Source organism: Desmodus rotundus, chromosome 1, assembly GCF_022682495.2.
Source record: "Desmodus rotundus isolate HL8 chromosome 1, HLdesRot8A.1, whole genome shotgun sequence".
Lineage (NCBI taxonomy): Eukaryota > Metazoa > Chordata > Mammalia > Chiroptera > Phyllostomidae > Desmodus > Desmodus rotundus.
In genome coordinates, this window is record NC_071387.1 from 8,616,120 (window position 1) to 8,637,352 (window position 21,233).

At 42.4% G+C, this 21,233-nt stretch overlaps 1 protein-coding gene across 4 annotated transcripts in view; it reads left to right on the forward strand.

Annotated features, from left to right (window-relative positions):
* The window catches only part of NR6A1 (nuclear receptor subfamily 6 group A member 1), a 194,657-nt gene that overhangs the window by 161,395 nt on the left and 12,029 nt on the right, over positions 1–21,233 (forward strand). For 3 of the 4 annotated variants that reach the window (XM_053920755.2, XM_053920764.2, XM_045196993.3), the window contains 4 exons: positions 9,916–9,971; positions 14,489–14,643; positions 16,016–16,243; positions 17,496–17,750. In XM_053920755.2, the coding sequence (XP_053776730.1) occupies positions 9,916–9,971; positions 14,489–14,643; positions 16,016–16,243; positions 17,496–17,750 (694 nt within the window). The remainder of the gene's footprint in view (positions 1–9,915; positions 9,972–14,488; positions 14,644–16,015; positions 16,244–17,495; positions 17,751–21,233) is intronic. The other variant, XM_053920758.2, reaches the window with a different exon arrangement.

A 21,233-nucleotide genomic window follows, 5' to 3' on the forward strand; every position in this document is an offset into this window, starting at 1 on the left:
CCAGGGTGGTCACGTGGGTTGGATTATAGGGTAGTTAAGATTACGTGCTCTCTTGAGGGAGGTTTATTTCAAAGATGTGTTAACCTAGATGCATGGAAACAATGGGCAGGACTTGCTTAAGGCAAAGATAAGCCTTTTACTAAAGAAGTAATATGCCTAGGACCGTGACTACCTAACCCAACCTGACCTGCCCAGTTAGGAATTTACCATCAGATCACCTTGGGAGGTTACTTCCCATGGAATCCCTTTTTTCATCCACAGCAGCCACCAATATCAAACAAGAGATGTCTTGAAAAGAGAGCATGGGGTCATCTACCCACCTTCATTTGATTTTGTGTTGGTCTCTAGTTTTTTCATCTCCCTTTGTTACCCTCACTGTGAAGAATTTCTTAGAGTTTATTTATGGGATGCCTTCTTGCCTACTCAGCTGAGTCATCCTACGTATTCAGTTGGAGTGTGAGATTCTGAGCCTTCTAGCCAAACTCACCTATTTTAGGATAGAAGAAGCTTAACCTCTTAACCTTTCTAATCGTAGCAAGAAGAAGATGACATGGGGATGTGAGGGACAATGAGCTGCTTCCCAGGTCCATTCGTGTGCAGAGCCGGCAGGCTCAGCTGCCTGTGAAGGCAGTCTCTAAGAGAGAAACCCTGCCACCTCCTGGTTGCTGCTGGGAAAGTGGAATTAAAATTAAAGTTGCCATTGGAATAATTTTGGGGTGATGGAACTGTCCTGCTTTGAACCTGTGATGTTCAACACATGATTTTATGCATTTGTTAAAACCTATAGAATCATGCAGCACCACAATTTTAATGTACATAGTTTTTGGTTTTTTAAAAGCCTTACCTGAGGATGTGTTTATTGATTTGAGAGAGAAGAGGGAGAAACATCCATGTGAGAAAGAAGCATCAATCAGTTGCCCCCCACACATATCCCAATTGGGGATTGAAACCAACCTTTTGGTGTACCAGATAACACTCCAACCAACTGAGCCACTCGGTCAGGGCAATATATTGTTTTGTTTTGTTGCTTGTTTGTTTTAAAGCAGCCTGTATGTGGCAGGGGGTGGGGGATAGAATGCAGACTGTGACAAGTGAATCTAACTGATATACGAGGTCTACCTGCAAAATGAATAAATAAATCACATAGCCACACTGAAAGCAGTGGGAAGGTAGGAGCTGCTGACCTTGGAAAAACAGTGTTTTGTCTGTATACTATAAGGCTGAAGACAAAAAGAACTGTGTACAAACAAAGCACCCTAGTTTAAATTTATTTCTCTCAGGGCAATGGGCTTGGAATTCATCACTACTTTCTTTGATACTAGGGTTGAACAAACAAGTCGTTATATTGTAGATAATGAGAGTCAGGTTTCTCACCTCAGAGAAAGAAGTCATGAATCAGGAGAGGGGAAAGCGAGAGGAAAACCTCTGGCGCCGTACTGGGACCAGAGGTATCCATGTGGGTTCATGTGTAGATAGATGGATAACAGTATGGAGAGAGAGCTGTGTGCGGAGACGTGTGAGTCGAGATCACTAGATACCGTATTTTGCCATGCATAGTCCACATCCGTGTTTTTAGCCTAAACTTTGAGGGAAAAAATCTTTCCTGTCAATTTTTTTAAATTCAAGTATTTATTTAGATACTTGTTTTTTGTATTATAAAGGAATTTTAGCATTTATTTTTCAATATGTTATGGTCCAAGAAATTTTATGTAACAAATAATTGCAAAACACGAGAACAGATTCAAGGTACAAGAAATTTTATGTACTAGTATCACCCGTGTATAATGCATATCCTTATATTTCCCTCAAAACTTGGGCAAAAAGTGCATATTATACATGGCAAAATACAGGTAGATATATAGATATTAGTCTGTCCAGAAAGTATCCAGCCACGTACTATGAAAAATAGAAATATTTATTGAAGAAGATACAAGAAACATTGTACATAAAACAATGATGCCTCAGTCCCCTTCCAAGTAGACACCTTGGGAGCTCACAGAGTTCTCCCAATCACCATCAGCTGCCCTGTCGTATTTGCCTGAATTTCACTGATGGTCTGAAATCTCTTCCCTTTCAAAGGTGATTTTAGTTTCAGGAAAAGCCAGGAGTCGCAGGGTGCCAAATCTGGGCTGTAGGGGGTCTGAGTCACCTGGGCGATTTGATGTTTCACCAAAAACCTCTGCACGAGAAGTGATACGTGAACCAGCACATTGTTGTGATGAAGCTGCCAGTCACCAGTTGTCCATAGCTGTGGCCTTCTGAATCATCCAAATAGTTTCTGTGGAGGAATGTTCACGCTTAACACAAAATTTGATGTAGATTCATTGCTGTACTTGCTCAGTCATTTTGAATGCTACAACCACACAGTACACATACTGACCCAATGGTGTCTAGTGTCCCCACTGACTCGTACAGTGAAGTCATCATTGTCCATGCATGCGCTTTCCAGTCCACTCTCCTTGGCTGCCAGGTTGCATCGATGTCTTCCAAACCATTCTTGATATATATATATATATATATATATATATATATATATATATATATATATATATATATATTTTTTTTTTTTTCCTAGCTCTGTCCATTGAGAGGGGCTAAAAGCAATGAGCATACCTGGCACCCAGATCTTGGTTTCTAAGTATCTATGAAAGGAAGGAATCATGACTCCTTGGACTACTGATGGAGTCTAGGACTGAGGGAAAAGTGAGCCTGAATAGGCCCTGACCAGGTTGCTCAGTTGGTAGAGTATCATCTTGATACACCAAGGTTGTGGGTTTGATCCCCAGTCAGGACACATAACAAGAACCAACCAGTCAGTGCATAAATAAGTGGAACAACAGATATCTCTGTCTCTTGTCTCTCTCCCTCTCTCCCTACCTTCCTTTCTCTCTAGAAATTAACAAAATTAAAAAAAAAAAAAAAAAGCCTGGATCACTTTGAGGTGTCAGAAAGTGTTATGTGTTTTTTAAAAGGAAAGAAAAAAAGAAGAAATGAGGGAAATATAGAATTAGAAGTCCAGTTATAGTGGCTACAGACAAGATCCATTGATAAATGCCAAAATATAGAGAGCATAGGTTTAAACACATACAATGTTTGCATAATCTCAGCATATTTAGGAATTACAAAGAGAAAAATAATTTTTGGTAGAGAATTCTGATAGATATCACTTGAGCCAAGCAGTCACGGTTAACATCACCAGTGTGTTGACATCAACATCATGTAACCCCCTGATATGTAAATAGATAGGTCTAGATATTTCTGTATATGTGCAAACACATGCATGTGCATACACATACACACTCAGGGATAGGTTCATTTCAATCTAATCTTGAGAAAACTGAGAAGCTCAAATTGAGAGACATTATTTAAAATAATTTACATTCTACAAGACACTCCCCAAAAGTGTCAAAGTTACAAAAGACAGGGAGGGACTAAGAAACTCACAGATTGGAAGAGATTATGGAGATGTGGGTCCTGGGTTGAATTCTAGAACAGAAAAAGGACATCAATGAAACTGGGGAAACTGAATAGTTTGTAACTTTAGTTAATAATAATGTACCAAAGTTCATTTAGTTTCTGATGAGTAGTCTTTGGTTTCGTAAGATGTTTACAGAAGGGGAGGCTGGGAGTAAGGTATATGGAAATTCTCTGCACCATTTTTTAAACTCTTCTGTAAGTTTAAACTTACCTCAGATTTTAAAAGTTAACTTAAAAAATGCAGCTGCCGTGTGTGAGTCAGCCCTCTGTTGTTCACCATTTCCAGATATAAATATCTTTTCGGACCTGGAAATTGGCTGTTTATGAAATTAATTAGCAAGACATTGAGCGAGACTTAAATAGGGTAGCGAGTGGAGGCTGGGCCCTGTCTGTCCATGCGCATTGCTAACCCAGTACTCCTAAACACATATTCCTCACTGTCTTACTGCTTTCAGGATAAAGGGGCTCCTTGGGGTGGTTTTCAAGGCCCCTCTGATTCTGGCATCAGTCACTTCATCCCTTCCTTTTTCTCTCTGCTGCTCCCCACACACAATCCTCATTCCATCCCAGCTCACCAAAACCTGAATATTTCCATTTGGGGAATTTTGTATGTGTGATTTTATCTTCCTAGAATATTCTACCCCCTCTTCTTCACCCTACTGTGTACACTTTTTTTTTTTTTTTTGAGGTTTGGCTTTTATTTTTTGACATCCTCTAAGAAGCCTTCTCTGACACCCTCCTCCTACCAGGTGATCCTGTGCTTTGGCAGCCCTTTTTTGCCCTCTGCCATTAGCCCTGCTTGCCTTGTGCTACCTTTGTTATTTTGTCTGTTCCCCCGCCCTCATTTTCGGATAGTGAGCCCCTCAAGGACTCGGGACTAAGTCCTACTTTCTCTGTGTCCCTCAGCAGATAACCTAGTTAAAGTAGGATGCTTCCGGGTGTGATGGATTGACTATGGTTGGGGGCCTGGGCAGGAAGTGGGGTAGGAGAAATAAAATAGTCCCCTCCTTAACTGCAGGAGGTATGTTCTAGTACCCCCAGTAGATGCTTGAAAACCATGGATAATACAAAACCCTGTATAAGGGGGGACCTTAAAAAAGCCAAAATTATCTTCTGGAGGGTGGAACCCTTGTAGTATAGGCCTCCCCCACTAGGTGAGTGTTCTAGGAACCCATCTATATCAGTGTACCAACTGGTGTTGTGAGAGGCTGCGTTTGCCTTCAGTGAACTTTTTTTAAAACTCTTTCCATGTGTTTGCCTATTTCATGATGGGTGATTTATGAGCGCACTTGCCCACACCGAGCTGAGTGTCCAGCAGTTTTTGACCGAAAGTGATCTCCATGCCCCACCCTCCCTGTTCACCTGATCTTGCCCTGAGCAACTTTTTCTTGTTGTTTTTTGTTGTTGTTGTTTATCCCGGATGAAAAAGTCCTCAAAGGGAGTTTTATGGATGTGGAAGAGGTGAAACAAAAAGTGGCAGAAGCGCTAAAGAGGCATCAAAATCAATGAGTTCAAAAACTGAATAACAATAAAAATTAAAAAAAAAAAACCCTGTTTTCAGCAGTGAAAAAAACGTCTCAATAGGGGTATTGCATCAGATGGAGAGTGCTTTGAAGGTGACTGCAGTTTAAACATGTAAAAGTAAATACACACTTTTTAAAAGATAAATTCCAGGGGGTTTTTGTGGTCTCTTCTCATATATACTATGTTGTTTCTACATATACATACCTATGATAAGGTTTAATTTATAGACTAGGAAAGTAAGAGATCAACATTAACACCTACTAATAATATAGAATAATTATAACAATATGCTATAATAAAAGTTATGTGAATGTGGTCTATGTTTCTCTTTCTCATAACCAAGACAGCTAGTGAGTGGAGGGTGACTAGTGGGCGGGTGGTGGGCAACGCGAGGGTGCGCGGGACAGAGGGACGATTCACATCGGGGGCAGGACTGCACAAAGCTTTGTTACACCACTCGTAACGGTACGCAATTGAAAACTTACGAATCGTTAATCTGGAGTTTTCCATTTAATATTTTCTGACTACAGTTGACCACGGGTAACTAAAACCGTGGAGAGCAAAACCACAGGTAAGGGGGCTACTGTACTGTTAAAATCATCAGAGGCAAGAGGAAGCTAAACTGAGCCTCCTGGAGGAATTCATGTCAGTTAAGTAATTCTGTGAAAACATTTAAAATTCCCTTAACTTTGTTGTCTCATAACTTGCTGGTTAACGAGTTTGAATTTCTGAAAAGGTTAAGGAAAGCTTCTTGGAGGACGTTCACGTTTGTAGGATGGCACTGTGAGGCAGTGATTGGTGGCATCCCCATATCACGGTGCCGGGATAAAAATGGAGCCCTGAGAAACCTCGCGGACAGTCTTGAAGGAATAGAAGTTCAGGCTCCTTACAGACTGAAAGAGCTTTATAAAAATGACCCCTACCCCGTCCCCCTTCTTTCCCTCTTTTCAGAGAGAGGGGGGTAAGTTACAGGCATTCAAAGGGGGTTGCTTCTAATATAACCACAGTATTATTATCACAGTCAGGAAATTTAACATGACATAACACTATTATCTGATTAGCAGACCTTATTCAGATTTTACTGATTATCCCAATGTCCTTGATAGCAATTTATTTTTTCTAATCTAGGAACCAACATATCACATTTAGTTTTGATGTCTCTTTAATCTTAATCTGAAGTGATTTCTCAGCCTTTTTTTGTCTTTAATAACACTGTCAATTTTGAAGAAAACAAGTTATTTATCCTGTAGAATATCCCTGGACTGAGTTTGTCAGCTTCTTCATGACGAGATTCAGGTTATGCATTTCTGGCAAGAATTCCACAAAAGTGATGTTGTTTCCTTTCAGTGCATTATATCAAGAGCACATGGTTTAAGTCTGTCCCGTTATTCTTCATGTTAACTTGACCCACTTGAGTAAGGTGACGTTGCCAGATTTTTTCACTGTGAATTTTCTTTCTGAGTTGGGGCAGCAACGTGTAAGGAAGGCAGCATGGCATGTTCAAGGACTAACAAACAGTTCTCTCTCTGTAGTACCGTGTAACATTTGTGGCAAGAGATGAGGGTGGGGAACCCCAGAGGCACCAGATCACAAATGGTCTTAAATGTAAAGCTAGGGAGCTTGGACTTAGCTCATAGACCAAAGGGAGTCAGCAGTGGGTTTTGAGCAGGGCATCCATGTAGTTAGCTTTGTGTCCTGCTAGTGTTTCTGGTTTCCGGATTCAGTTGGTTGTCCAGGCCTAAGTGAGCAATGGTAGATACATGTGTTCCAGAGCAGAAAAAGTATTTGTGCTTCTGAGCAGATCGAAGAACCATAACCGGTGCCACTCTCTTCGGCTTGGACAACAGGTGCAGCAGACCATTCCTGTGCTCTTGCACCCAAAAGCCCTTTGGTTGTTTCTTTTTAATGAGTCCACTACCACAAAGACTCTCAGCCCTGCTGAAATCCTTGCTCTTAGCCCAGTGCAGCATCACAGAACAAGCACAGCTTTAGAATCAGAAGACCCAAGTGGAAGTCCCAGCCCTGTCAGCCCTTTCCTGAGTAACCACGAACAAGTCCCTTGACCTCTCTGAGCCTCGTTTTCTTCATCTCTAAACTGCACAGAATGATAGTAATGTACACCTTGCGAGGTTGTTTTGAGGATCGAATACGATAACATGTGAGTGCATTATAGGCTTTACAGTATGACCCAACTTTCTATTTTAACAGGCGCTGTGACCCATTGTGTTGTTTCCCAGACTTCAGGCAGTTTCATGCCATCTTGACAGGTTTTACCATCTCTGACTAAACCAGGACTGTTTACTTTTTATTTGTCTTTAAATCAATTTTTTAGAAAAAGTACTTGTCTTCTTTTTTAAAAGATTATTTATTTTTAGAGAGAGGGGAAGGGATGGAGACAGAAGGAGAGAAACATGTGAAAAAGAAACATTGATCAGTTGCCTCTTACACCCTGACTAGGCACCAAACTTGCAACTCAGGCATGTGCCCTGACTGGGAATCGAACCAGCAACCTTTTGAGCCACTCCAGTCAAGACAGAGTTAATTTTCAAAGGGAATTTTTTATCTCCTTGGTGAATGAAAAATCAGTAGTTTTTAGTGCATGTTAAGACAAATGTATAATTAAGGGTTTATCTATGTACTGCCTAAAATTATGTGTTTCCGGTGAGATTCACACACTATAGGAAATATTAGTGTTGGAAAGAAGCTGGCCTTAGTCTGATAGTCTGGATTCCAACCCTGATCTTGGCTGTTTAGTGTCTGTCACGTTAGGCAAAAAAGTTCATTCATTTCTCTGGCCTTAGGTTAATCTGTTCAATGGGAGTGATACTAATACTTCCCTAGTGGGTGTATGAATGGGGTTGAGGGACAACATGAGCTTTTAAATATCAGCATAAGAAATTTCCACGATGTAAATCTTTAAAGTTTATGGCCCCTTAAACAAAGAGGAGAGCATGTTGAGTTCCTTCACCATCTCCAAGACGGTGAGAGTGAGATTTCAAGTAAAATATATTCGGTGTTTTATATGCCAGTGATCTTTGTTCTGTGAGCTGAAGCAGAGGCATGTGCGGTGTTAGTATTGGAAACAGAAGTGCCTGAAGACTGCCATTGACCCTGGAACAGTAGAGAAGGAATTAAGGAGTTTTCAGAACTTGAAATTAAGATGAGAGAGAGCTCCCAGACAACCAGCCATGCTTCTACCCCTGACATGGGCTGTGTATTTTCTTACTCCAAATTCACAGCAGTCTTGTAAAAGACTATGTTGCCTTCATTTCACAGATGAAGATACTAAGACTCCAGCAAAGTTGAGAATAGAACCTTGGTTTCTTAACTTTTGTGTTTGGAGAAAAGAGGCTGGGGAGAGGAAGGATTAGTTACTGAGTACGTACTTTATAAGCCAGGCTCTGTGCTTGGTGCTTTAGCTGTATTATTTTATATACAATCCTTACAATAACCCCATTAAGACAGGTTGCAATAGCCCCTCTTTATTTTTCAGTAAATTTAATTTATTCTGAAGTTTTATTTATTCAGAGATGTGAAGAAACTTGTCTGTAATTATACAGACGTGGCAGAAACAGGATTTAGGCTCAAATTTACCGAATTCTGAAGGGTATAATCTAAGGATACTAAGACTGATGTCTGCTTCAAGGGGAATGAACTTCCTGTCAGCCTTCACTTATCATAGGAATTGAGTGTGATACCTGGAGCCCCCACCTTGTCAGTCAGCCAGCGCTGCCCCAAGGACTTTCTGCATCTTCATGGTAGTTTTTTTTCTAGTAGGTATATTACGGCAAAGCTTGCTGCCATGTGATGCCACCCTTCTAACCACCCTCCGCAGTAATCATCACAGATGTTTTAAGAATGCCAACCTCACCTACCCTCTCCTGCTTTCCGTCTTATCCCCAGGTTCCTCTGCTAAAGTCCATGGTTTCAGCCTGATATTCAAGGCTCTCTGTATCTGGCCCCAGTTGGCCTGACCAGCCTCATCTCTTGCTACTCTGCTGTATACACACGTGCACACACGCATGCACGCACAAACAGACACTTGAGCCAGATTGAGCCACTTGGAAACTCCCAGAAATAGCACTCCATGTTTCCTTTCAACTTGCAGCTTTTCTGTGCACTGTTCCCTCAGCCTGGAGAGGCCTTTTTCTCTCTGCATAAATCCTGTTCATCTGTTAAGGTTCAGTTCAGAAGTTGTCTTTTCTATAAAGCTTTGCCAAACGCCAGGGCCTTTCCGTAATTGCAAATCAAGGGTTTCTTTTCTGTGCCCAATATTTAAGTGCTCCATAAACAATGAAAGTAATAGTATTAGTAGTTGTAATTCTTAATGAGGCTGGTACTTTCTAAAGGATGCTTTTTACAGTTAGAGAATGCTAAATAACTTCGTCCTTTTGTTGAGTCACCTGAGTGGAAAATCAATGGTAAGGGAACTCCACTGACTGCCCTTGTAAGGAGCAATTAGTGAAGTCAATATTCTAACTTAAAAATAAACAAACAAACAAAAAACCCATGTTCTCATTCTACAAATTAGACTCAAACTTAGACTGGAAATCAAAAATATGTAACAGCGAACATACTCTTCCTATTTCTCTCCTTCAGTTTACCAGTCTTCAGATGCATTGTCCTGATGGGATATTTGTAACTCTGGAACTGTTAATGCCATCACCTAAGTTGAGCATACTGAATGTATAGCATGCGTAGTGTGTACCTAGCACCTTGGGGGCCCTAAAGTATCTGCTGCCTATGAGGTGGCCCAGAATAATGGAAAGAATATGTGCTTTGAGGCCAAAAAGGCCTGTGTTTTAATCTCACCTTCACCTATTACAACCTTGTGCTTTGGGCCAAAGAAGTTGTCTTTTTGTGCCTAGCTTCTGTGAGCACGCTTCTGACTCTCTTGCTTACGTTTCCTTCCAGCAATCAGAGAAGATGGCATGCCTGGAGGCCGGAATAAGAGCATTGGGCCAGTCCAGGTGAGTCCCTGGCCTCACTCTTTATGATCTGTCCCAGAAGCCCAGGGTTTTAGATGCTCCTGTAGCTGCTCACCTTGATTTTCTCATCTGCTACTGGGATTGCTGGGTCATGTAGTAGTTCTAGTTTTAATTTTTTTAATTGTCCATGGTTTAAAAAAATATTTTATTGTTGTGCAGTTACAATTGTCTCCATTTCACCCCCATTACTCTCCCCTGCCCTACCTACTCCCACCTCCCACATTGAACTCTCTTGCCTCTCCCCGTTGTCATTGTCCATGGGTGCTTTATACATGTTCTTTGGTGACCCTTCCCCTTCTTTGCCCAGTTATCCCCCTCTCCGTTCCCCTCTGGTTACTGTCAATTTGTTCTTTATTTCCATGTCTCTGGTTATATTTTGCTCACTTGTTTGTTTTGTTGATTAGGTTCCACTTATAGGTGAGATCATATGGTATTCGTCTTTTTTTGAGAAACGTCCATACTGTTTTTCATAGTGGCCATACCATTTTACATTCCCACCAACAGTGCTTAAGGGTTCCCATTTTCCACATCCTCTCTGGTTTTTTTCCTTCCTGATAATGGCTATCTTAATAGATGTGGAGTGATATCTCATTGTGATTTTGATTTGCATTTCCATGATAATGAGTCATGTTGAACATCTTTTTATATACCTGTTGGCTGTTTATATGTCTTCAGAGAAGTGTCTATTCAAGTCATTTGACTTTTTTTTTTTAATCCTCACCCAAGGATATGTTTATTGATTTTAGAGAGAGGGGAAGGGAGAGAGAGAGAAACACTGATGTGAGAGATAGAGACATCAATTGGTTGCCTCCCATAGGTGCCCTGACCAGGAATCGAACTGGTAACTTTTTGGTGTACGGACAATGCTTCAACCAATTGAGCCACCTGGCCAGGGATTGACCATTTTTTAATCAGGTTATTTGTTTTTTGTTATTGAGTTGCAGGGATTCCCTATATATCTTAGATACTCCCCCTTTATCAGATACATGGTTTGCAAAATTTGCTTTCATTCTGTAGGTTGATTGTTCATTTTGTTGAACGTGTCCTTTGCTTTGTTGAAGCATATTAGTTAGATGTAATCCCATTTGTCTATTTTTGCTTTTTTTGCTTGTGTTTGTGGTGTAATAGTCAAGAAATCATTGCCAAAGCCGATGTCAAAGAAGCTTTTCCTTCATTGTATTTTTTAGGAGTTTTATATTTTTGGATCTTACATTCTGACACCACTTGTTTAAGAGACTATTCTTTCCCCATTGTGTAGTCTTGGCATCTTTATCAAAGATCTTTTGACTGTATATGCATGCATTTATTTTGGGGCTCTATGTTCTATTCCCTTGGTCCGTATGTCTGTCGGTATGCCAGTATTATACTGTTTTGATTACTGTAGCTTTGCAGTGTATTTTGAAATGAGGAACTATAAGGCCTCTAGCTCTGTTGATTTTTCTCAGGATTGTTCTGGCTGGAGTTCTTTGTGCTTCCATAAGAATTTTAAGGTTGTATTTTCTATTTCTGCAAAAATACCATTGGGATTTTGATACAGATTTAGCATGGGCATTTTAACAATAGTAAGTCTTTCATTCTGTGAACACAGGATATCTTTCCATTTACTTATGTTTTTAATTTCTTTCAGCAGTGTTTAATTTCTTTCAACAGTGTGCAGGCTTTTCACCTCCTTAGTTAAGTTTATTCCTAAGTATTTTATTTTTTTGATACTACTGTAAATGAGATTATCTTCTTAATTTCCTTTTTAGATACATTACTAGTGTAAAAATGCAACTGATTTTCTATGTTGATTTGATAATCTGCAACTTGCTGGATTCTTTTATTAGTTCTAACAGTTTTTTGGTGGAATCTTTAGGGTTTTCTACCTATAACATAATGTCATCTGTGAACAGAGATAATTTTACTTCTTCCTTTCTGATTTAGATGTCTTTTATTTCTTTTTCTTGCCTAGTTACCCTGTTAGGACTTTCAGTACTGTGTCGAATAGAAGTGTTAAGAGTGGGCATCCTTGCCTTGATCCTGATCTTAGAGGAAAAGCTTTCAGTCTTTCACCATTGAGCGTGATGCTCACCGTGGGTGCATACCCTGTGTGGCTCTCTTTATGTCTCTTGACTCTGTGCAGAGTTGAGGGAGCTGATGCTTAGAGAAGCCTGTTTCATCTGTCATTGCATTTGACTTATACCACTGGGCATTTAATTTTCCTTTTAGTCCATTACTGTTTCTAGGGTATGTTAGAAAGAGAACTGTGATTCCCAAGTTTTTAACTGTGTTTAAGCATAATTAAACATAACAAGGAATATGCCCTGCCTGGTGTGGTTCATTGGATTGAGTGCTGGCCTGTGAACTGAAGGGTCACTGGTTTGATTCCCAGTCTAGGGCACATACGTGGGTTGCGGGCCAGGTCCCCAGTAGTGGGCACACGAGAGGCAACCACACATTGATGTTTCTCTCCCTCTCTTTCTCTCTTCCTTCCCCTGTCTAAAAATAAATAATTAAAATCTTTTTTTATAAATAACAAGGGATAGAATTTTCATTTATTGAGCACCTGTTGTATACCCACACTTTATAACTTTATCTTAGATTAACCTCCCAAGTCTATCTGACTCAAACCTGCGTATTTCTTTGCTCCAGCACCCTGTGAGGGAACCCTGGGCTGTGAGGGAGTTGGCATTATCTCCATTATCTCCTATAGATAAGGGAGCTGAGGCTTAGAGAATTTGGGTGACTTGCCCAACAGTAAAAGTGCAGCTAGGAAATTGCAGATGAGATTTGAACGCAGCTTCAAGCACTCTCAACATGTTCCATCACCTACCTGTTCAGTTCATCAGTGATTTCCCAGTGTCCTACTGCAGTCTGACTTTGGCTCCCAGCTGGAATAAGCTGATGCTACCAGGACTGGCCCTTCAAAACCCAGCTCAAGCTATTCCATGCCCACCAAGCTCTGGTCTTGCTCTTACCACCATCACAGAGGCTGCTTCAGTCAGGGCCTCAGCAGGTATCTTGTAGTTTGATGGCACCATCTGTCTTCACATGACTTAAAAGGTGCAAACGGTGATTTCGGTGTTCTCAGGACCCCTAAGAGAAAATACCTTCTATTCATTCATTCATTTATTTATTGCTACTTGTGACTGAATAAAGAAAGGCATACTCTTCAATTCAATATGTAGTCCAATGTTTTTAAGACCACTCACTCAACTTACACACCAGTTAAATGTTTCTTGTTTCCCCCCAATTCCTGTGTGCTGGCTGGCTTGCATTGCTAAATGTCTCCTATATTTATGATCGGAACAGCTCAAGGTTTCCTCACAGGCTCCCAGAGCAAAGAATTATGCAGGTTTGAGTTAGACAGACGTAGGAGACAATGTCCTCTCATTCTTTTCATAGGAACAGGGAATAAAAATGTATCTGGCCATTCCTCCTCAGCACTCATTCTCATTCCACATGCTGAGTTTAGCCAGTTGGGGTTAGACACATTATAGAAGTGTTTGATTACTCCCTTTGTGGTGTAGTAGGTTAAGCACTGGACTGAATATTTGAATACTTTGGCCTCTTTTTCAAACTCCTGCCCAAACATGGGCATACAGTATGATCTTGAGCAAGTCAGTTCATTTATCTCAGCTTTCTTAACTCAGAAAATCCATGTAAAGGTTTGTGGTCAATAATAAGTGAGCATTTGTTCATTTATTCAACATGAGTTTATTGAGCACTTACTTTCTTAAAAAAAAAATCCTATCATGGGCTTAGGTCTTATAGAGGATACTTTTGTGATTCATTACTATAAATGCTATAAAATAACATTAACAATGAATATTTTCAGCCTTCCATAATTATTGCTATGCACTAGGCCCTTTTCCAAAGATGTGCTAATGTATTAACTAATTTAATCCTCAATGTCAATCCTATGAGTTAGATACTATTATTCTCTCTGCCATGCATATGAAGGAATTTAGGTTCAAATAGTTAAATGACTTGCCTAAGATTGTACAACTAGAAAGTGGTAGAACCTGGATTAGAACAAAGGTGGTCTATCCCTAGAATTCAAACTCTTAACTATTATGCTATTCATCCTCTCTCTCAATGTGCAGAATTAAGTGGATAGAAGAAGGACTAAAATTTTGTCTAGGTAGTGATAGAAGGGTTCACAAAGAAAGTGACATTTGAACTGGGTCTTAAAGGGCAAGTAATAATTTATTATTGAAGAAGGTGTTTTAGGAAAGAATAGACTCAAGAACAAAGAGTAGTATTGAAGAACCTAGAGGCTTTATGGCTTGAGAGGGGCAAGAGAAATGCCATAGTGAGCCATGGTGCTGGGAAGCAAGCGACCAAGCTGTCTTAACTTAGCGAGAGACCTGGAGTATGGGGGTAGAGAGAAGGGTATTTGGGTTTCTCTCTAGAGGGTTTGGGAATCCCTGTGAAGTTTAAATAAGTTCTCAGTCCTAAAAAAGGAACAGAGGATATCCTGAGCACCCAATCTAACATGTGTCAATTCCTTGTCAAAGATATCAGAGGAAGAGATTGAAAGGATCATGTCTGGGCAGGAATTTGAGGAAGAGGCCAATCACTGGAGCAACCATGGTGACAGCGACCACAGTTCCCCTGGGAACAGGGCTTCAGAGAGCAACCAGCCCTCACCAGGCTCCACTCTGTCCTCCAGGTGAGCTTCAAGGCAAACCCAGCCTCATCTAGAAATCACTTAGATGGTAGACCCACAAGGAACCCTCTGGGCTGGGTATTCCTGCTAGTCTGTCTCAGCAATTGTACTCTTGCTCCCTCAGTCTTTTGGGGCAGGGTCCATGATGATGCAAAGCAGCATTTCGCAACCCATTTTTGAAAGACCTTGAAAATGTCAGGTCTCTTCTGCAGACTGATAAAGTGCTATAGCTGCTATCTGTGCCCATACATTCTTCACCTAACAGCGTAACATTTTCAATAGAGCTATTTTCTCTCATTTAATTTATCACTGAAATAAAACAAGCCACACTGACAATGTTAAATTAAGTTATAATTTCTCTGCCTTGGCAGAAGTGAAGATTTTCACTTTATAAATTTAAGGAAACGGAAAGCTTTTTGACCTAGTCAGAATTGCTGCTATTATCATGGAATACCAGTCTGGAGACTCTTGGTTCAAGAATGATAACTTAAGTTAGTTGTTAGGTGTGAAATAAAGCCATCACCTACCCGGGAATGCTTTCTTTCCCCAGAAATCTTTCTTACAGAAAAGGGATCAACAAACTGTCTATAAGGCCAGGTGGTACATATTTTAGGCTTTGTAGGTCTATGGTCTAAGGCTCAACTACTCAGCTGTGCCATCATAGTGCAAAAATAGCCAGAGACAGTATGTCAGTGAATGAGTGGCTGGGTTCCAATAAGTCTTAATCCACTGAAACGGGCCATGGGCCATAGTGTGCCGATCCCTGTTACAGGAGGTGCATCTAGGTAAAGCTATAAGATGGGTTTTTTTTTATATTGGTTGAGAGTGGCTAGATTTCTCCAAAACAGGGAAGGAAGATAAGAATCTGCCTTTTTCTTCATATTTCATTATAACTTATATCCATTCAGTCCTGTAGTTTGTTCCTTCCTTTGAATGTTTAGGGAGTTGTTGCCACATGCCAGATTTTTTTTCTAAGTACTAGATTTGTTTTGTGGTCTGTCAAGGCCCTTAGCCTGTCCATGCCTTATAGTTTTCTTAGCAGTAAAAAAAATAAAGCACCCACCTTTGTCGTCATAGTCTATGCATATCCATTAACAACCCTAAATGCGGCACCTGTATGAAGAATTCATTTAGCCAGTATTTATTCAGTATCTGCTCTGCCAGGTCTTGGGTGTCCGCTGGTAAACCATATGTACGCACACTCACAGGGTCCCTATCTAATAGGGGAGAGGTGCATATAACCATTAATTCTGTCCCTGGCTTGATGAAGACAGACTACATGGCCAAAGAACACCTGAGCCACCTTCTGGCCCATTTCCTTTGATAGGCAGTAGACCTGCCAGATTCTGCTTGACGTGAGACTTTTTCTCTCTAGTAGGTCCGTGGAACTAAATGGATTCATGGCATTCAGGGAGCAGTACATGGGGATGTCTGTGCCTCCACACTATCAATACATACCGCACCTTTTTAGCTATTCTGCCCACTCGCCACTTCTGCCCCCGCAAGCTCGCAGCCTGGATCCCCAGTCATACAGTCTGATTCACCAGCTGGTGTCAGCCGAGGACCTGGAGCCATTGGGCACACCCATGTTGATCGAGGATGGGTAAGTGAGCCCTGCCCTGCTTAGCCCTTGCAGCTTCAAAATGTTCCCTACCCCACATCCACCTTCATCCCTGGCTGCTTTATCACAGGCTTCAGAATGTCTTATCTTTGAAGTCAGTGGTCCCTTATTTTTCTCCTGCGCATCTTTTCTCATAGAGTTTGGGCTATTAATCAATCCCTATGGAATTAGGAAAAAGGGCTTTTGTTTCTGCCTGGGCCTAGGTAAGCCAAACCTACACGGATCTGAGCACTTCTGAGCCAGAGATGAGCTGTTCTGGGGATAATCATACATCAGGTTTAGGCTCCTTAACAAGACACTGAAGGCACTACCTGGTCATAGCCTGCTTGCATCCCCAGCCAGCATACCCATGGCAGCCCGGTGCCATGTGCACTGTGTGCCCGTCCGAGTGGGTGGAGGGAATACTCTTTCAGTCCTCTGTCAGCTTGACCTGTGTAGATAATAGTTCAGTCTTTAGACCCATCCATTGCTGCACCCAGTACTCCTCTGGCCTGGAGCTGAGTATTTCCAAGCTTAGATACCCTCTGAAAAGTACCCTCAGATTTCTAAAGCTAGTCCCTAATCTCAAAGAGAAAATTCAAATATCTACAAGAAGGCCACACAAAAGCTTTATAAATCTGGACACAGGGGTGAGAGGAAGAGTCACACCAAGGGGCCTTGAGATCCAGCCCAGAGATGAGGAATGCCCTGCGCTTTGCATCCTGTAGTAGCTTAGAAGGGCTGAGCAACTCTAACCCCATTTCCTGAGCTGTCACCACCAGGGGGTGCAGTGAGAGCAGGAACAGCTTCTGAATTCGTTCTGTTCTTTTTCAGCCATTTTGCCCCAGGCTCATTTTTCTGCCAGTCCCTGTATTTGGTGGGCACCAGATCCCCCAGTAGAGCCCTCATTGCCAAAACGACTGCAGGAATGACTGGGAATTTTCTCTTAACACATGAAGCACTAGTGGACGCCAACTTTAAAAGCCATACTCCCTGATACCTGCATGAACTTCTAAGCCTCCTTTCTCTTTAGCAACCTTTTCTCACCAAACCCGCCTCCGCAGCCCTGAGTTTGCTGCTAGCTCCAGTCCTGCCCCTTTATCAGACTGAACTGAATGGAGCTGGGGATCATGGTGACAGGCAAGGAGCTCACTGCCAGAGTCCCTTTGAACCCTTCAGATTTTCCTCTCCTTGTGCCCCATCCTCACCCCATTCTGGCCACTGGAAGTGACTTGCCCCTGTCTTTACTCTCTAGATATGCTGTGACCCAGGCAGAGCTGTTTGCCCTGCTTTGCCGCCTGGCCGACGAGCTGCTCTTTAGGCAGATTGCCTGGATCAAGAAACTGCCTTTCTTCTGCGAGCTCTCAATCAAGGATTACACGTGCCTCCTGAGTTCCACATGGCAGGAATTAATTCTGCTCTCCTCCCTCACCGTTTACAGCAAGCAGATCTTTGGGGAGCTGGCTGATGTCACTGCCAAGTATTCACCCTCTGATGAAGAACTACACAGGTGAGGACTGCTGGCTAAGGAGGCGTTCCCAAGCAACCAGACCATTGTCATCCCTGCAGTGTTGCCTGACACTCCAGAGGATGGGCATCAAAAGCCCTCCTCTGCCACTGACTAGCTTTATGACCTTGGTCAAGTCTCTGATCCTTGGGTTCTGAATTTATAAAATGGGGTAACAGCAATACAAATAACAAATGGGATAATAACAACCTCCCCAACAAGGTAGTTGTGAGAAGTAAATGTTACCGTGCAGCAAAGCTTAGCAGAATGCTGAGCCGTTATTTTTATCACATCTGGATTACCGAGGTAAGATGACATATCTGGGAAAAACAAATCTAAACTTAGCTTATAAAGTGAGGGGCTCCAAGATACAGTTTTACAATCTGAGAACAAGACCCAGGACTCACTGTGGTGTACCTGCAGTGTGCCAGGCACTGGACTTAGTACTTTATGATTGTCTTACTTGTTTATCACAGCCTCCAGCACTATCGGTATGGTTATGCCTGTATTATAGATGAGAAGACTGAAGTTCAGAGAGAGATCTGCCCTTGAGGGTTTTTGAGTTTGAATCCAGAGCCTGGATTTGAACTTGTGCCTGCCCCACTGCAAAGCCTTAGGCTCTTTTACCACATCTGAGATGCAGTGGGATGGTAAGAGCAGGGGACTAGGAGACTGTTGTTTTCCTCAATGTTTTCTAGCATAAAGTCTCATCCCAGCCGCCCAGCATCCTTCTGACCTCCCTGGGTAGAGCAGGTCTTTTACTCACTCTGGAGACCCAGAGCACATGGTGCCACCCGAAGTCAGGACAAGTGATCTGTTGATACAACTTTTCTGGCTTATTAACTTAGCCATATGAAAAGTAAAGCTTAAAGCAACATTTAAATAGATATTTAAATAATTCACCTTTATTGGATAATATAAAATGGTGGAAATCTTGAGATTCCAGAGTACCAAGAAAGAGGGAAGAAAACATAGAGAGGGTAGAATTCCCACACTTTTCTACACAGGACTGGGGTGTGTCTCCCTCTGGCACCCAATCACATCGCATAAAGACAAGCGAAGGCTTAGGCTGAAAGCAAAGCTCCAAGACCCTCAAGGGCCCTGTGCACAGCTGAGGGAAGGGGGAGTCTGGGTGTTGACTTTCTCCCCTGGTTTTCTAATATTTCCTTTTTAGTGATGCCTACTGGCATCAGGGTGATCTATAAATGACAGAGTTTTGAACCCAGCTGACACTTTGTCCTGTAAACAGAGCTATCTGATTTTGCAAATGACCTAACCCCTTGTCTTGAGCCTCTAATTCATTGTTTCCATCAAATTCCTGTTTCCTGCTCTGTAACTCTGGGCTGACTGCGTGTTTGGATAGCAGTTAGCCGGCTCTAATATTGTCAGGGTTTGCAGAGCTGGCCCAGTGAGCCCAGTTTCCCTATTTGTCTGGAATCCACCAGGGCACCCCGGGACTGCCTACAGAGTCAGCCTGTGGCTTTCACTCCCTCTGAAGTGATGGGTTTTCCTGGGCCTTCTACAGGTAGGTAGAGATTGGTGGTCATGCAGGGATCTCTGTGGCTTTGAGCTTCATAGGGCACCCCATCCACTGTATCCAGTTCCTTGTACCCCAAGGGCAAGGCAGAGCCCAGTAACAGCTGAGTTCGTGAGGAAAGTTTTATTTCCTAGGAATGTTCTTTACCAAGGAGAATCTGGAACTGTATTGTCCAATGTAGTAGTAGCCTTTAGTCTCAGGTGGCTTTTTAAATTTAATTAAAGTTACTTACAACTAAAATTTCCATTCTTCCTTTGCACTAGCCACATTTCGCGTGCTCAGGAGCCATGTGTACCTAGTGGCTACATATTGGACAGTGCAGATAGAGACTGTTTCCATCATCACCGAAAGTTCTTTTAAACAAATATGACTCAAACACACGTTGCTGCTGAGCTCTCAAGTGAGTTCGAGGACAAGAAATAGATTTGTTGTTAGGACACTTACTCGATTACGGAAGCCTTCAATGGAAAAGTGTGAGTTAGACTTACCATGTTAGCTCTGACTCCACGCCCATTTCCTGAGCACTTATTGCGTGTTGGTGGGAGGGGTGTTGGGATGACAGGCGCTGCAGACATGGTTTCTAACTCTGGGATGAGAGTCCCTATTCTTGGTTTAGGGTGTTGGGAGACATATAGAAGCAGGTACAGCCTACAGTCTAGGGCATACTGGTGGCGGTGGAGGGGTATGTGGGGGACTTCAAGCATAGGCTGGGGAGTGAGTGCCTCTACTTGCTTTATCAAGGAATGCTCACCAGAAGAAAGGATTTGAGCTGCATCTTGAAGTGGGATTTTTCTTGGTAGATTATAGAGAACAGGAGGAGGGCATGGGAGTAACACAAAGTCCTAGAAGTTAGAGATTCGGGATGGCTGTTTTGTGCAAGGAACCAAAAGCAGTCCTTTGGGGTAGAGTACAGAGAGGATATATCTGAGACAGAGAAATGAGGGGTAGAGATGACTGGAGAGAAAGGTACAGAAAAGACAGGTCACTAAGGTGCTCAAATCCAAAGGATTGGGATTTGTGTAAGTAGTATTACGTCACAGGACACTTTTAAACGGAGTGATTACGTGGTCAGGTTGCACTTCAGGAAGGTCCCTGTAGCTGTAAAGCTTGGGATGGATTGGCATGGACAATGCCACAGGGCAGTGGCTGGTGCGGAGGCTGTTCCTTAGTCCAGGTGAAAGAAGACAAGGCCTAGACAAGGCAGCAGTGACTGGGAGTAGGTAGGGCAGCACTGAGTTAGGAAAGGGCAAGGAGGTAAAGTCAGTGGGGCTTCCATAGGTGGATGAGTCGGAGGTGCTGCCAGGCAGGTGGACACCAATCTCTTAGCCAAGATAATGGAGCTGGGGAAGAACAGGCTGAGAGATGAGCCTCTCTGAATTCGATTTGGGGTCCGTTGGGTCTGAGATGCATGTGGAAGTGCTCAAGAGGTCAGAGGAAATGGACCTCTGAGAACCTCTGGAGTCAAGTTCCCCACTGTGAAGCAGTCCCCTCTCTACTAGAAACCCGGGGTGTGGAGTCTCTAATTGGCCATAGCTCTTTCCTGCCTTGCCCGCTTCTGCATCATCCCACTCCCCCAAACGCCTTTACTTTTTCACAACTCTTGAGTGCAAGTGAGTTCTGCTGTCATGAAAGGCTTTTCCCAGATGATGCATGACCACCTCCTTTTCTCTTCTCAAATATTGAATCAAATTTATGGTGCCCATTTTCCTTAATCAGGCTGTTATCAGACAGTGAGCTGGGTGAATTTGATTTAAAGCAGATTGTAGCGCCAGCCAGTGACTGCTCCTGGCCCTAATCAAGACTCCTTCACTCTCATGAGAAGATGCCTTGCGCTAGATGGGCTTTAATGGGCACTTGCACCTCATGCGCATGAGCTGCCTTTCTGCCAGAGCTCTGGAAATTTCCCTCCCCGCGCTCCTGCTCATACCCTAAGTTTAATGTTTAGGAAA